General features: G+C 43.4%; 2 protein-coding genes across 8 annotated transcripts in view; one reads left to right on the top strand and one right to left on the bottom strand.

Moving 5' to 3' along the window:
- Window positions 1-629: 629 nt before the first annotated feature.
- On the bottom strand, window positions 630-4,065 carry LOC116616210 (40S ribosomal protein S7-like). The gene is made up of 9 exons (XM_048725863.1): window positions 3,989-4,065; window positions 3,717-3,798; window positions 3,466-3,537; window positions 3,069-3,146; window positions 2,560-2,622; window positions 1,903-1,964; window positions 1,356-1,466; window positions 1,215-1,254; window positions 630-758 (listed from the first exon to the last, which is right to left on the bottom strand). The coding sequence occupies exons 2-9, from the start codon at window positions 3,789-3,791 to the stop codon at window positions 684-686; spliced, it is 576 nt and encodes a 191-aa protein (XP_048581820.1). The 5' UTR covers window positions 3,792-3,798; window positions 3,989-4,065; the 3' UTR covers window positions 630-683.
- Window positions 4,066-4,274: 209 nt separating this feature from the next.
- Window positions 4,275-14,638, top strand: part of LOC5509332 (serine/threonine-protein phosphatase 6 regulatory ankyrin repeat subunit B) — a 44,216-nt gene continuing 33,852 nt past the window's right edge. For 2 of the 7 annotated variants that reach the window (XM_048725858.1, XM_048725850.1), the window contains exons 1-4: window positions 4,275-4,450; window positions 5,154-5,232; window positions 11,604-11,642; window positions 13,594-13,747. In XM_048725858.1, coding sequence (XP_048581815.1) covers window positions 13,727-13,747 — 21 coding nt within the window. In that variant the 5' untranslated portion in view covers window positions 4,275-4,450; window positions 5,154-5,232; window positions 11,604-11,642; window positions 13,594-13,726. Of the gene's footprint in view, window positions 4,451-5,054; window positions 5,233-11,292; window positions 11,354-11,603; window positions 11,643-13,593; window positions 13,748-14,638 lie in introns of those variants that run through there. The other 5 variants (XM_048725851.1, XM_048725853.1, XM_048725854.1 and 2 more) reach the window with 5 other exon arrangements.

Genomic DNA, 14,638 nt, shown 5'->3' with positions numbered 1-14,638 from the left:
TTTTTCACAAATTGTCTGGTAGAACATCATCCACTTTCTTTACCACCAAGTCATATTTTGGCTTTCCCTGCAATCCTATGAATGAAAAATGTTGTTTTCCTAAACAGGGTTTAGTTTAGACATTTTGTCCTTTACAAGTCAGGGTTTAGCACTACTATAAACCATCAATGCAAGTACCACCCCCCCAGGAACACCCTGTTCATGCATGTTGTCAGTCATGTAAAAAGATCTTTAAGGGAGACTTCATATGCAAAAATTTGGGGTATAAAACACAATTTGCCAGGAAAGAGGGAGGGTACCCCCGGCTAACACATTCAAAGTCTTAGCAAGCAATCCAAGGCCCAACTCACACTTCTTGACACAAAGGCATACCCTTTGTTAAAAAAATATCCTAGGAATTTAGATACATAAGTATCACCGATGTCTCAAACAAAATAAACATGCCAACAGACCTGCTGTTAAACTGAATGGATTTTTTTTCAAAGGAATGACTGTAAGAAATGTAGTGGGGGCAGGGAAGAGCAAAAAATAAATACCTACATGATAAAAAAACACCCTTTAAACAATGCATCCAGCCAAAAACAGAAAAAAAAATCAAACTACAACTAATTAATTTACAAACGACATAGTAGGTACACCCCACACGTGGGTGATATTCATTTATTTTCCCTCCATGCTACAGCTTAGTCATAAGCTGGGAACTCAAACACTACATCCTTTCCTGTCAGCTTCTTGTACACAGTGGAGAATGTTTCAAGCTGTAATGGCAACAACAACACACGATTAGAGAGGGCAGAATCCAAAAAAAAAAAGTATTGTAGAACTTGGAAAGAAAAACAAAAATCCTTCAGGGTTGAAGAACTGCAGGAGTTTCAACAGGCTACAGCCTAGTCAATCCAGGTTGAGACCAGGGTGACTGAAGTATGAAATGCCTCAGATAATGTTTTATGCCAGTCAGTCATCGGAAATCAGACTGGGGCGGCTACATTTCTCATCACAGATATTTCAAATGCTGTCAATATAATGTATTACAAACATTAAACTCCAAATTCAAGGTCTCGGTTTTGAAACAGAAAGGGCAGGGATGAAAAAAAAAAGTACCAAACTCAAGAAAAGTGCTCAAGATCACATCACCATTTACTGACCTGGTGATCTTAATTTTACTCTCCGCTTGTTAACCTTACAGCTTTAAACACAATATACAGTATATTTACCTTATGGTCGATGGTGGTTTGTTGTGTCTTGTCCAAGTGACTGAAATGTATGACAAGGCATTTTATTATTATATCCCTGCGCATGATACATGGCCTTTAAACAACACTTTAATCTAATAGTAAGATGAAAAAGGAACATACACTTTGATGACTCGGGAACCATCTTGCTTGATGCGTATTCTCTTGCCCACAATTTCACTGGGGAAGCAGAGGTCTTCCAAAATGGAGTCATGGACAGCAGTCAGGGTTCGGCTAAACAAAGGATTCAAAATGAAAATAAAGCGAAAAAACTGAACCCTTCTGTATAACTATAGAGTATATGTAAATAGTCTCTGCAAGTCTCAACATGTTACATTACAGAGAGTGTGTTATGCCACTCTGTCATCTTAGGCCAAAAGTATCTCAGAGAAGTGTTATGCCACTCTGTCATCTTAGGCCAAAAGTATCTCAGAGAAGTGTTATGCCACTCAGTCATCTTAGGTCAGACTGGGGCGGCAATGTTTGCTCATCACAGATACAGCATTACTCCTGCTGCAAGCACATTATGTCAGCAGACCTCTAAACTAGCTTTTTCCCAGTATTTAGAACACACTTGCTACTGCATTTTGCATATAAATACTATTGCTATATGTTAGGAGACTTCCAGTAGACCACATCAATGTGACGAGCATACTGGTACAGTACATACCTTCTTGGTCTCTTTTGCTTCTGGTTCCTGGACTTTCGGGTAGGTCTGGGCAAAATTCTCCTCTGCAAAAAGAATATATCATAAGTACACTCATGACTATGTACTTACTAACTTCGAGTGAGGTCATGCCAGGGAATATAAAACTGAGGCTTACAGTAGGTGTAAATAAACACCAGTGCTATGTATTAGCTGGCAACTGAAGCTGGTAGTCAAAGAAGGGGCTCAAATCATAGTATCTCAGAGTTTGAGTTTTGCTACTCAGTCATGTGATATCAGACTGGGGCAGCAATGTTCACGCATCACAGATGAAGTAATTAGAAAACCATCAGTGCCAAAGTCTGAAAACTATAATCCATAACAACACATAGACCTATACTATATAGTGTCAAAGAATGAGTATTATGTTATGCTTGTTTTTAAGCATGCAAAATCCTTTTGGCACCCAAAAGCTCAGAATTTCAAAACTGTGATAATGAGCTGCTATGAAAGAGATGTAAATATTGATGGTTAACACTGGCAATTATCTCAATGTTTGTATCACAAAATCCTTGACAAAATATAAACGGTTCATCCTGCTACATACATGAAAATTCTAGTTTTAATAATAATTCAATAAACATGTTTGCACAAACTTCAATGGTTGATCAGTGCACTCACTTGGGCAACAATGACCACATGCTTTCCACTGAACTTTTTCTCCAGCTCACGGACAAGACGTGTCTACCGATGAAAGGAAATAACCATGTTGTGACGAAACAGTTACAAAGCACAAAACAGCTTATGTTGCCTCAATCTGTGAAAGTATCTCAGAGAAGTGTTATGCCACTCAGTCATCTTAGGTCAGACTGGGGCGGCAATGTTTGCTCATCACAGATAAAGCAGCACTAAGGCTGAGGCAACTAAGGCAAAAGAGTCTTCAAACAGAAACAGGTACAAAGTCACAGGCACATTTGACAACAGAGGGGGTATACATCTGCAAGTCAAGTTTGGAATGTTTACTGAGATGTATTTTTTGTTTAATAAAATAAGAATCGGCGAGAATTGGTCAAGCAGACATGAGAGTTGGAACAATCATTGAACCCCATCAGCTCTCATCTCAGTTTGATCAAGGCTTAATGGTTTATGGGGATAAATGCTAATTAATGCCATTTTTTCTTTCTTCTTACCTGGATCTTCTGGAAAGCCCGGATTTGTGGCACAGGGACAAAGATGATGATAGCTTTTTTGCCACCAACATCGATCTCCTACACAATAAAGATATTTTTAATGCCTTAAAAAGTGGACATAACAATCAATGTTAAAATCTTTGTTCTGAACTTGGTTTACAACTCCAAAAGAAGATTTGGAATTCATAGGATCTCAGAGTTTGAGTTTTGCTACTCAGTCATCTTAGATCAGACTGGGGCAGCAATTTTCACTCATCACAGATAAATACATAATAACAAATAATAGATTGAGAAATCTCTATAATTATTATAATTTCTATAAACTAGGGAACTCCTCAGCATAAAATAAAATTCAAAGGTATCGTTTTAGCATAACCAATTTAGAATCACTTCTAACCTTGGCAGAAGAAATGTAAAGCTCACGAAGTTGAGCCTTCATGTCAGAGTTCATCTCGAGCTCCAGGATAGCCTGTAAAGTTTAAGCAACATTCAGTATAAGATACGAAGTGAAAGAAGCTGGTAGTGTCGATAGTTTACACGTGAAGCGATACGAAAAAGAGCACGGTGTATTTGCAAGCATTTCTTCGACATATCAACACACACACGAAACCCAAAAGAGGGAATATATATAAATATACTAATACGAACCTGGGAGATGCCCTGCTCGAATTCATTGGCAGTTTCGCCTTGTGGCTTGACTATCTTAGCGCTAGCCGTAAACATGGCTAATCTGAGGGTGAAAACAACACTGTTAGGAAATCGTCTAAAATCACACATAAAACGGGGCCATCGAGTAAATACACAGAAGTCATATCGAAGTGCATGAATTAAAGTATAAGTTCACTTTTTTATTTTGGCTTTGAGAACTTTAATACACGTAGAATTCCGTAAATGTTTTCAATGAAATGTCGAATCTTTACCTCTAGTGCGAGCGCCTGGGAAAAGAGAAAGAACCATGCGCAGTTGAGCTGTCTTCACTGAGTTGAAGCGCATCTATAAGTAGGCAAGGCCGCTGGTAACACAGGGATCCCAACGCCCACAATCTATCAGAAAGGAGTACAATAAAGAAAAGCCAAAAGAGGGTCAAATATTGCTTTAAAATTTATCCTGAACATGCATATTTATAGATTTTTAACATGATAGTTAACACTGGAACTTTTGTGGTAACAAAAGTAAGTGTGATTGTGCAGGATTGCAACCAAAGCTAACCAAAAATTGAGAAGAAATAGTGGACATGGGTACCCTGTGGTACAGTAGAAAAGCGATAGATTCCAGACTCCCCTCAACATGGCATCCAGTAACAGAAAAGTACCGAAAACTTTACCTGGATTCCCTGGGTCTAAAGATGTCCATTGGAAGTAGAAAGATACATCATTGTCAAGGTATGCTTACCAGTCAAAGTCAGAAATCCCCCCCACCCCCTTGGGACAAAACTACAGTCAAATGCCCTGTACCCCTAGGGGGTGCAAACCCAAATGTGAAATAAGCCAGTTCCCAGTCAATCCACTCCGCAACCTGCAAATCCCTTAGGTATGCACCTGTCAATAATGGTATAATGATAAAATACAGCAATAAAATTATAGTTATAATAGTAGTTAGTTTACTAAATTCCCCTTGCAGTCTTAAAGACTGAATTTAAGAAACAAAGTTTTTATGTCTGTCAGCTTTGTAAGGAATTGTTTGATTGAGCAACTAGCTTGTAGGCTGTATCCTGGGCTTTAAGCATTTAACTGTCAGATTTTTTTTTTTTTAAAAGAGTATTTTAATTGGGAAACAAAAAAGTTGAGTTGGAAAAAGATCATTAGCCTCCCTATTAGTGGCCTCTCCCCCACAGAAGAATGTGTCCGCTTTATCCTCAGTAAAATACCTCCAAGTTCTTGTACACAAGAAGAAAACAATTAAATATGATACAATAAAATTTGATAAACTTTATTTAATAAGGGTTTGCACAATAACTATTAGAACCAGTTTTCTTATATCCAACAGTTCAAAAGTAGGGATTCAGTAGTCTCTCCTACGGAGTTGCCTGCCCTCTTTCATAAGATTGGCTTGAGCTCAGTAAATGATGAATTGTGTGATCATCAGAACAACTTCGTAGGAGACTAAGAATTCAAGAATGGAGGTACACAATCCTGAAGAAGGAGGAGGTACCAATATGTAAAAGGTAACTCTGTTGATGGTAGTTCCCATAATTATTATTTTTTTTAAGGGGGGGGGGGGGGTGATGGGCACCATTTCACTGGGGTGGAGACATTACAGTAATTCTGTCTGGGTTTTTGCAAAAGAATGTCGACATTTCAATTTGTCACTACCATATGATCACACCCACCTCACTACCACACCACTTTAGGCCCCTACGTCTTGATACGAATACTTGATCCAAACCAAAAAGTTATGTACCCCCTCCCACACCTCACTTTTCCTCTGATAACAACACACAACCCACCTCCCTCCCACATTGCTTACACTCATCATTATAATCTCTCCATAGCCTCCACCCGCCGTCGCTATGGCACAACAGTACCTATTGTACGCCCACACGTGTTAACCACTACTGCCACAACCCAATCCACCCACACGCCCACACTCTACTCTAACACCTCAACACCCCTTATCATACAGACCCCTCCTACATTGAAGATGATATTTTACTCCAACATGCCTCACCCCCTCGCACAACATCTCCTACCCATAATTTTCTTTACGACCTCTCCCCTACGCAACTCAATGCCCTACTATCTATCTCCCCCCACCCAGCCCTAGCCACCAACCTCATAATACACTACAGTTTCCCCCTAGCTTTCCGATCCCCTCCACCACACCGCCACACTCCCCACCTACTCCCACACCTAGCCACACTAACACACCTCACCCCCCAAACCCTCGACTACCCACACCCCCACCACACCACACTGCACCCCCTCCCACTACACCTCACTGCCCAGCCTTCCTCCCCACACCTACCACTAAACGCGCCCTACTACCCATACCCACTTCATACCACTAGCACACTCCACCCCTTTACCCCACACCCCTAACCCCACCTACACACCTCAACTCCACCCCAACATGCCACTACCACCACCCCTAGGCATACGGACCCCCACACCATCCCACTCCCCCAACACCACACGCCCAAAACACACACAACCACCCCACCTACAACCACCTTCCCTCCTACACATAGTACATACACATACATACCCACATCCCTCTCACAAATTAAATCATATTCTATCCTTTCCACACAACATACTTACCCACTACTACCACCCAGCTCTATACATGTCACAACCCCTTTCTCTCCCCCCCTCATACCTAGCTAACCACCCAAGTACCCCCCTACTCACATCACCCACACCCAACCACCCACCTACCCCACAACAAGCACCCCCTCATCCCTCACCCCACAAACAGCCCCATACCCACTTTACCCATACCACGCCATCATACAACCCACCACGATTATTCCAAGCCCCAACACAACACCAACACCCACCTAAGCCCCACACACCTAAACACCCACTTTCCCCCCCCCTCACACTTTCCTACACTCTCAATTAAAATATACACACCTAACACACCCTACACAAGCCAGACCCCTGCCAACACCAAAACCACACACCCCTTCCTCCCCCCCCCATGGCCACAACACTACTCACCCTATAACACACCAAACCAACCACACCCTACAGCAGCCACTAGTCCTACAACCAGCGCTCCCTCCAACACCACACCCTACATACAGCCCAACCCCCCTCCCACCGCACACACATCTACCCCTCCACACATAGCCTACTACATACACACCATAGCATCCCACGACTATATCAACCAACCCACAACACACCAACCAGCCACACCCTACACCAGACACTACCCCACAACCAATTTCCCCCCACCCCCTACAAACACCTACATACAGCCCCCTCCCCCACCATACAAACATTTACCCCACAGCACAAAACCCAACTACAAACGACCACACCCTATGACCCACCCTACCTACCCACAAACCAACACCTTACAATCACTTAACATCATAAAGATACATTATCACCCACATTTACACCATAACCTCACAAATTTTAAATCGACCTCCGCACCACTACCATTTTAAAACACTCAGACCCATCACGCTAAATTATAAGCCTTATCTACTCCACATCTCCCCCACCACCACTCTTACCTATACACCGTACCAATTTTGCCCCACCAACACAGCCATTAGCCATCTCCATACCACACCATATTATTATTATTTTTTCCTTTTTCACCTACCCACCACACACTACCACAACCTATTCTATAGTCCCACTTTATCTTTTCACCACCCTCCACTACCTACTAGTCTAACCTATCCACCTTTTCACCATAATTACATTACTACCATCTCCACTCTACATTACCTTACTAGCCATCCTTCACCATCACCCCGCAACATTACCATACCATATGATCACACCCACCTCACTACCACACCACTTTAGGCCCCTACGTCTTGGTACGAATACCCGATCCAAACTAAAAAGTTATGTACCATACGGGAAAAGTGCTGTATCACAATCTGTGATCCCAAGACGTACCCCCTCCCACACCTCACCTTCCCACTCTTCCTCTGATAACAACACACAACCCCCCTCCCTCCCATATTGCTTACACTCATCATTATAATCTCTCCACAGCTTCCACCCGCCGTCGCTATGGCACAACAGGACCTGTTGTACGCCCGCACGTGTTAACCACTATTGCCACAACCCAATCCACCCACACGCCCACACTCTACTCTAACACCTCAACACCCAACACCCCTTATCATACAGACCCCTTCTACATTGAAGATGATATTTTACTCCAACATGCCTCACCCCCTCACACAACATCTCCTACCCATAATTTCCTTGACGACCTCTCCCCCACGCAACTCGACGCCCTACTATCTATCTCCCCCCCACCCAGCCCTAGCCACCAACCTCATAATACACTACAGTTCCCCCTAGCCCCCCGACCCCCTCCACCACAACGCCACACTCCCCACCTACTCCCACACCTAGCCACACTAACACACCTCACCCCCCAAACCCTCGACTACCCACACCCCCACCACACAGCCTTCCTCCCCACACCTACCACTAAATGCGTCCTACTACCCACACCCTCCCATACCCACCTCATACCACTAGCACACTCCACCCCTTTACCCCACACCCCTAACCCAACCTACACACCTCAACTCCACCCCAACATGCCACTACCACCACCCCTAGGCATACGGACCCCCACACCATCCCACTCCCCAAACACCACACGCCCAAAACACACACAACCACCCCACCTACAACCACCTTCCCTCCTACACATAGTCACCAGACACCCCTACTCACTCAACTTCACCATCCTATTACCCACAACAACTTCACTCCCCCCACTACACCGTGAACACACACACGCAACACCATACACCCACCACCCCTCCTTCACGCCATCACACGCCCACCTACACCAACAAACTCACACAGCCGCCAACACCCATACAGACACAACAAATATGCCAACTCCAACACCCACCGTCACCCTAATATATGACTACATAGATCCCACCCCCGCACTCCCACTCGAACACTCTCCTTCTTATCACTATCAGTACACCACCACCACCTTCCCCCTGGCACTACCAAAAACCAACGCAAAAGGTCCCACCTCAAACGTCTTACACAACACACACACCGCAAAGCCATAGTAAATCTCTCCACACACACCCTCACACCAGACATGACCTCAGTCCTCCGCAAAGGTCTCAAATTCGTCCACACCCCTCCTCCCACACCTAGACACACACTTCTTACAGCATCTCGCAAATTCACAAGACTTATGCACCTTAGATACCACTTCCGCAACCAGCCCCGCACTCCCCAACACCCTTTTAGAACCCCAAGCTCCTGGGACCCACCCACCCCACCCAACCACACATTACGCACCTACACCAATACCATCATACCATCACACACCAAATCACCAACACACCCACCCCCCCCCCCCACACACACACACACAAACACACCCAACCTCACACCGTCTGAACGCACTGCACTTAAACAATTATCGCAACTACCCCACACCATCATCAAACCAGCTGACAAAGGGGGAGCCATCGTTCCTACTAGAGGCCAACAAACAACTCAATGACACCAATTATTATTCCACAGTCTCCCATGACCATATACCCTCCCTTGCACGTAACATTTCCGTATACATCCACCAACTGTTGCAAGACAACATAATCGATGAACCTACTCATGATTTCCTACTTCCCCACACACCCCCACGCACACCCCTGTTCTACATGTTACCCAAAATTCACACCCCAGGCCGCCCAATAATCTCAGGTTGCCAATCACCCACAGAAAAACTCTCCATTTTTCTTGACCACTACCTCAAGAAATTTGTACCGCACATCCCCTCCTACATCAAGGATACCACACTTCCTACAAACAGTCCTCTCCCTCCCCACACCACTACCAGACACATGTTTTCTTGTCACAATTGACGTCGCGTCTCTCTACACCAACATCCCACATGAGGAGGGTATAGCTGCCGCTCTCTCATACATACAAACACTACCCGTACACAAATGCCCCCCTATCCATGTTTTTCCCAGCCTCCTCAACTAACACCGACAACAAACACTACCTACAACTCCGCGGTACAGCCATGGGCACTCGCATGGCACCCTCCTACGCCAACCTATTCATGGCCTCTGTGGAACACCAACTCCTCCACAACAACCCCCTGCCACACTCCCCACACACTTGGCTCCGCTTCATTGATGATATCTTCATGATATGGACTCATGACGAGCCATCCCTCCTCAACTTCTTACAATACATCAACAGCATACACCCCACCATTAAATTCACTCATGAACACTCTCCCACTCGCATTAACTTTCTCGACACCTATATCCACGTCACACCCCAACACACCCTCATATCCAGTCTATACACCAAACCCACAGACAGCACGCTACTTCTACACTACCACTCACACCACCCACTATCCTTCAAACACAGTGTCGTTTATAACCAGGCCCTCCGCTACAGACGCATTACAACCGACACAAATACCTACAAATTACAACTCCTTAAACTCAGACGCATACTATTATCACGTGGTTACCCTGATCATGTCATCCACACTGCCATCACCAGAGCAAGCCAATACACGCAACACCAACTCCTATTCCCCAACACTCCCACAGCCACCCCAACAACCACCCCCACCCCACCGGCCATACCTTTCATCAAACCGTTCAATCACAACACATCAACCATCCCTCGCATCCTTCATGCTAACTGGGAACTCATATCCAGCGACCAGGAACTATCCTCCATATTCCCCTCACCCCCTACCACAGCATTCACCAGACACAAAAACCTTAAGGACACACTAGTCCACACCAGGTTCACATCCACGACACACACTCCATAGATACACTTAACAACACATCACCACTTTCACCACATCTCACACCTTACACCAACACCACCACATCAACTCAAACCACAAGAATGAGTCAAATGAGATGTACACAGAGGGAAGCCACACGCCATATCCACTCCAAGCCAGCCAATCATCGAAGATGATTCACCACTACCAAGACCCTCAAGAACCGACGAACAGCCCCTCTACAGAAATATAACTGATATATATATACACTGGATAAAAACTCAGAAGCCAGCCATCTACAACCATAAACCTACAGGCCCTAACAGAACCGCAGAAGGAATCCTACGAGTCTCCTGTACCACACAGCATATCCACACCAATAAAAACAGTCCTTCTACAGAAGTATATTCCCGATCCATCGACAACAAGCCACCATCTCCAGCTATAGGCATACCGGCCTCAACAATGACCGTAGGAAAACTTCCACGAGACTCCTATGTAACACACGCTACTGCCCTGAATATCCTCACCAACACTCTATCCTCTCAGCGTATGCCACCCCGTCATCCTATCTAGCACAGAACACTTCCAAAATATTCCCGTACAATAATATAGCCATTCATTGTATTCATCCGCCATATTTTGCCAATTTTGTAAACCAAACCGCAACCAATTTAATAAATACCCGGATGTACAATAACCGGAACCGGAAACAGCGATATCTATTTTCATCTAATACTCGTATAACCACGAGCGCAATCCCCTCATAACCCCTCACTTCGCTACATACGAAATACCTCCAAGACAGGAAATCTAAGCTCCACCAATACACATCTCGGGTATGTACACCCTCCTTTCCACACATCCTATATACTACCCACCACATCAAGACACCCGTATTCTCTCCCCTTCCTGCTACATGCATAAGTTCCCACACTTATTTATCATTTAGTCCACCACATACAGCCACTAGCCAGGACCATCACATGCACCATTTTTTCCACTACACACTTCCCCCTCCTAGCTTAGCCTCTATCCACTTTTTTTCTCTTTACCTCATTCCCCTGCGCGCTACTTTTTACTTTTCAGACCATGCCATGCACTCAGCCGGAGCCAGGCGCTACACAGGTTTGGCCATTACATGCACCACGCTTCACTACAGGCATTACTAACGAGCGTGTGGGGGCGGGTGATGAGGGCCTTATCATTCGAAACACGCTTCATATACGAATCGTCTCCCTAGTTTTTCCCCTTTTTACTCCCACCATCATCGCCGCTTTTCCCCTAGCTTTCCCCTAAGTCTCCCCGCTTTATTCTCCAGGTTCGTATATGACCAACCAATAGACCTCGCCCCCTGATGAGAAGTCTCGGTTGGCGTTATATGCCTTCAGTTCTACATTTCGCAGAGCTCTTTGAAATGACCTACACACTTTTGTCTTATTGGTTTATTTTGTTATGTTTATTTTGCATATACATGCCGGTTGTTTTCTTCATGCCTTTGCCTTTTCCCCTTTACCACCGATTATCGCTTCATCTGGGGTAAACTATCCTTCCTGTCTTGTTAACGTTTCAGTGTCATCTCCACTCTCACCGCGCTCCCTTTGTCGTCTCCCGCGCCCCTACTTCATCTTCTTCTCGCCGTTTTACTAGCATCATTTTCCATTGTCCGCAATACTTCCTTTCACCGCTACAGTATTTTATATTTTTTCTCGGCGTTTTCGCAACACTCATTCAAATTATTATTTAATTTCGCCTGTCAATCATACCACTTACACACTTCATTAGATACATACCTCCACACATACCTCACCCTCTCCATTACCGCTCACCATTTCCTCTCAATCTAAACACTTTTCTTTATCTTATCCTACATATTACTTTCCTACCCTACACACAACACGATTTCTCAAAAACACTACACAGTCTCGTCACAATATCACTGCTCATCATTCTGTTCACACTCGCATTATCCCCCTTCATCAGATTTCACTAATGCCGCCATCACCTCTTCACATCCGCTACACAACACTCGCCACAAGTTACCGATTTTAACTGTTTCAATCTCCACATAATACCATATTTACTAACTACCTTCTCCACTCAACAAAAAAACCCTTTATTCATAACTCCCATGTCGTTTTATTATCAACACCATCTCTTATAACAACCTTAACTCGTCGTCTCATAATCCATAATCTTAACCACCCGAACATAAGCTGATAACCCTATCACCCCTTCCCCTTCCTTCACACTGCAACTTCACAAACATAAACTAAGTTTCACCATTCGTTACACAACCACCTCTCCACCTACTTATCTCAACCTATCACCATCTTCATCTTCTATCACCGCCTTCCTATATACTACAATACCCTCACAATACACTCACTCAGTCTCTCATAACGATATATTATCACCCACATTTACACCATAACCTCACAAATTTTAAATCGACCTCCGCACCACTACCATTTTAACACACACAGACCCATCACGCTAAATTATAAGCCTTATCTACTCCACATCCCCCTCACCACCACTCTTACCTATACACCGTACCAATTTTTCCCCGCCAAACAGCCATTAGCCATTCCCCTACCACACCATATTATTATTATTATTATTTATTTATTTTTATTTTTTATATTTTATATATATTTTTTTTACCATCTCCACTCTACATTACCTTAATAGCCATCCTTCACCATCACCCTCCAACATCACCATACCATATGATCACACCCACCTCACTACCACACCACTTTAGGCCCCTACGTCTTGGTACGAATATCCGATCCAAACCAAAAAAAAATTTTTTTTAAGGGGGGGGTGGGGTAATGGGCACCATTTCACTGGGGTGGAGACATTACAGTAATTCTGTCTGGGTTTTTGCAAAAGAATGTCGACATTTCAATTTGTCACTGCCTGCTCTAATAGTGTATAATTCAGTGTATCATGGTTGTGGTGCCCCCCTCCACCCCCCTCCCACCCCACCCAACCACACACACCAATTTCTAATGTTGACCCACCCACCAGTAAACTTGCTTTCAATTTTCTCAATATAAAATTTGCATTTCAGCAAGATTTTTGGTGAGAACACTTACTACTACTATGGGATCTCTCCACTTGTGTCATCTGGCTGGCGCAGTTTGGGGGTTGATAAGATTCCATAGTGCTCAAAACAGAGGAGAAGATATCATTACCCAGGGCTGATGAGATTTTGTATAACCCAGGTAATGTAAAAAAAGCCACTATTTTATTAAACCACCAAAACAGTAGGTTTGCCACATTTTCCCACAAAGCTCAATCCCAATGTTTATGAAGAATTGTTTAATGTTGATTAAAAGGTGTCATTTCTTTCGATTTTTTAATTAAAGAAATACGAAGAAAGAAAGGCTTTCCAAATTTTTCTATGTTTAATTATTATAAAACGTTCATTATGTAGTTGGTGTTGCACTTATTTAATTTGCTTATGTATTATAAAAAATCGTTTTTTAGAGAAACTTTCCACATTTGTTAGTCTATTCGGAAACAAGTGATTTCGTATTTTGTAGATTCTGGGCTTATGGAGCTTTTGGAAATGCTTTTATTTAGGAAAAAAACACAATGCGTAAGATATTATGACTATTGTTTCTATCTTGACTAAGGCTTGAGGCATGTGGGTGATCTTTTTTTAGGTCTGTAAGATGAAAATGTCTTTGTCATAGGCGGGATTATAATGGTTATTGAGGAGATAAGGATGAATAGCAACCAACAACTGTCATTGGATAAGCATTAATTTTGTTTTTCCGTAATTTCCAACTCCGTGCTTTTTATTGTATTCTGCGATCTTAATATATCAAGTTTCTCTCGGGGAATTTGGACTTTTGCGTTCTTAAACCATTTACCCGTTCATTTAGTCATTTTTGAAAACAAATAAAAGACCAACGAAATTTTTCTCCACAGACCGAGGAAAAATATTTTTTTAATATACAACATAGATACATTTTTTAATCTTCCAAAGAAATATTTTTCCCCCAACAAAGCGTAGCTCGCTATAGAAACAAATGGAAGAAAAGTATAAGGCTTTATGCGCAACCGAGAACGAAGATGAAAGGTGAGGTTGATTCCCCCAACATCTACCT

This window comes from Nematostella vectensis, chromosome 4, assembly GCF_932526225.1.
Source record: "Nematostella vectensis chromosome 4, jaNemVect1.1, whole genome shotgun sequence".
Taxonomy (NCBI): Eukaryota; Metazoa; Cnidaria; class Anthozoa; order Actiniaria; family Edwardsiidae; genus Nematostella; species Nematostella vectensis.
Note: the sequence above shows the minus strand (reverse complement) of the source record. Positions and strands in the feature narration are given on the sequence as shown.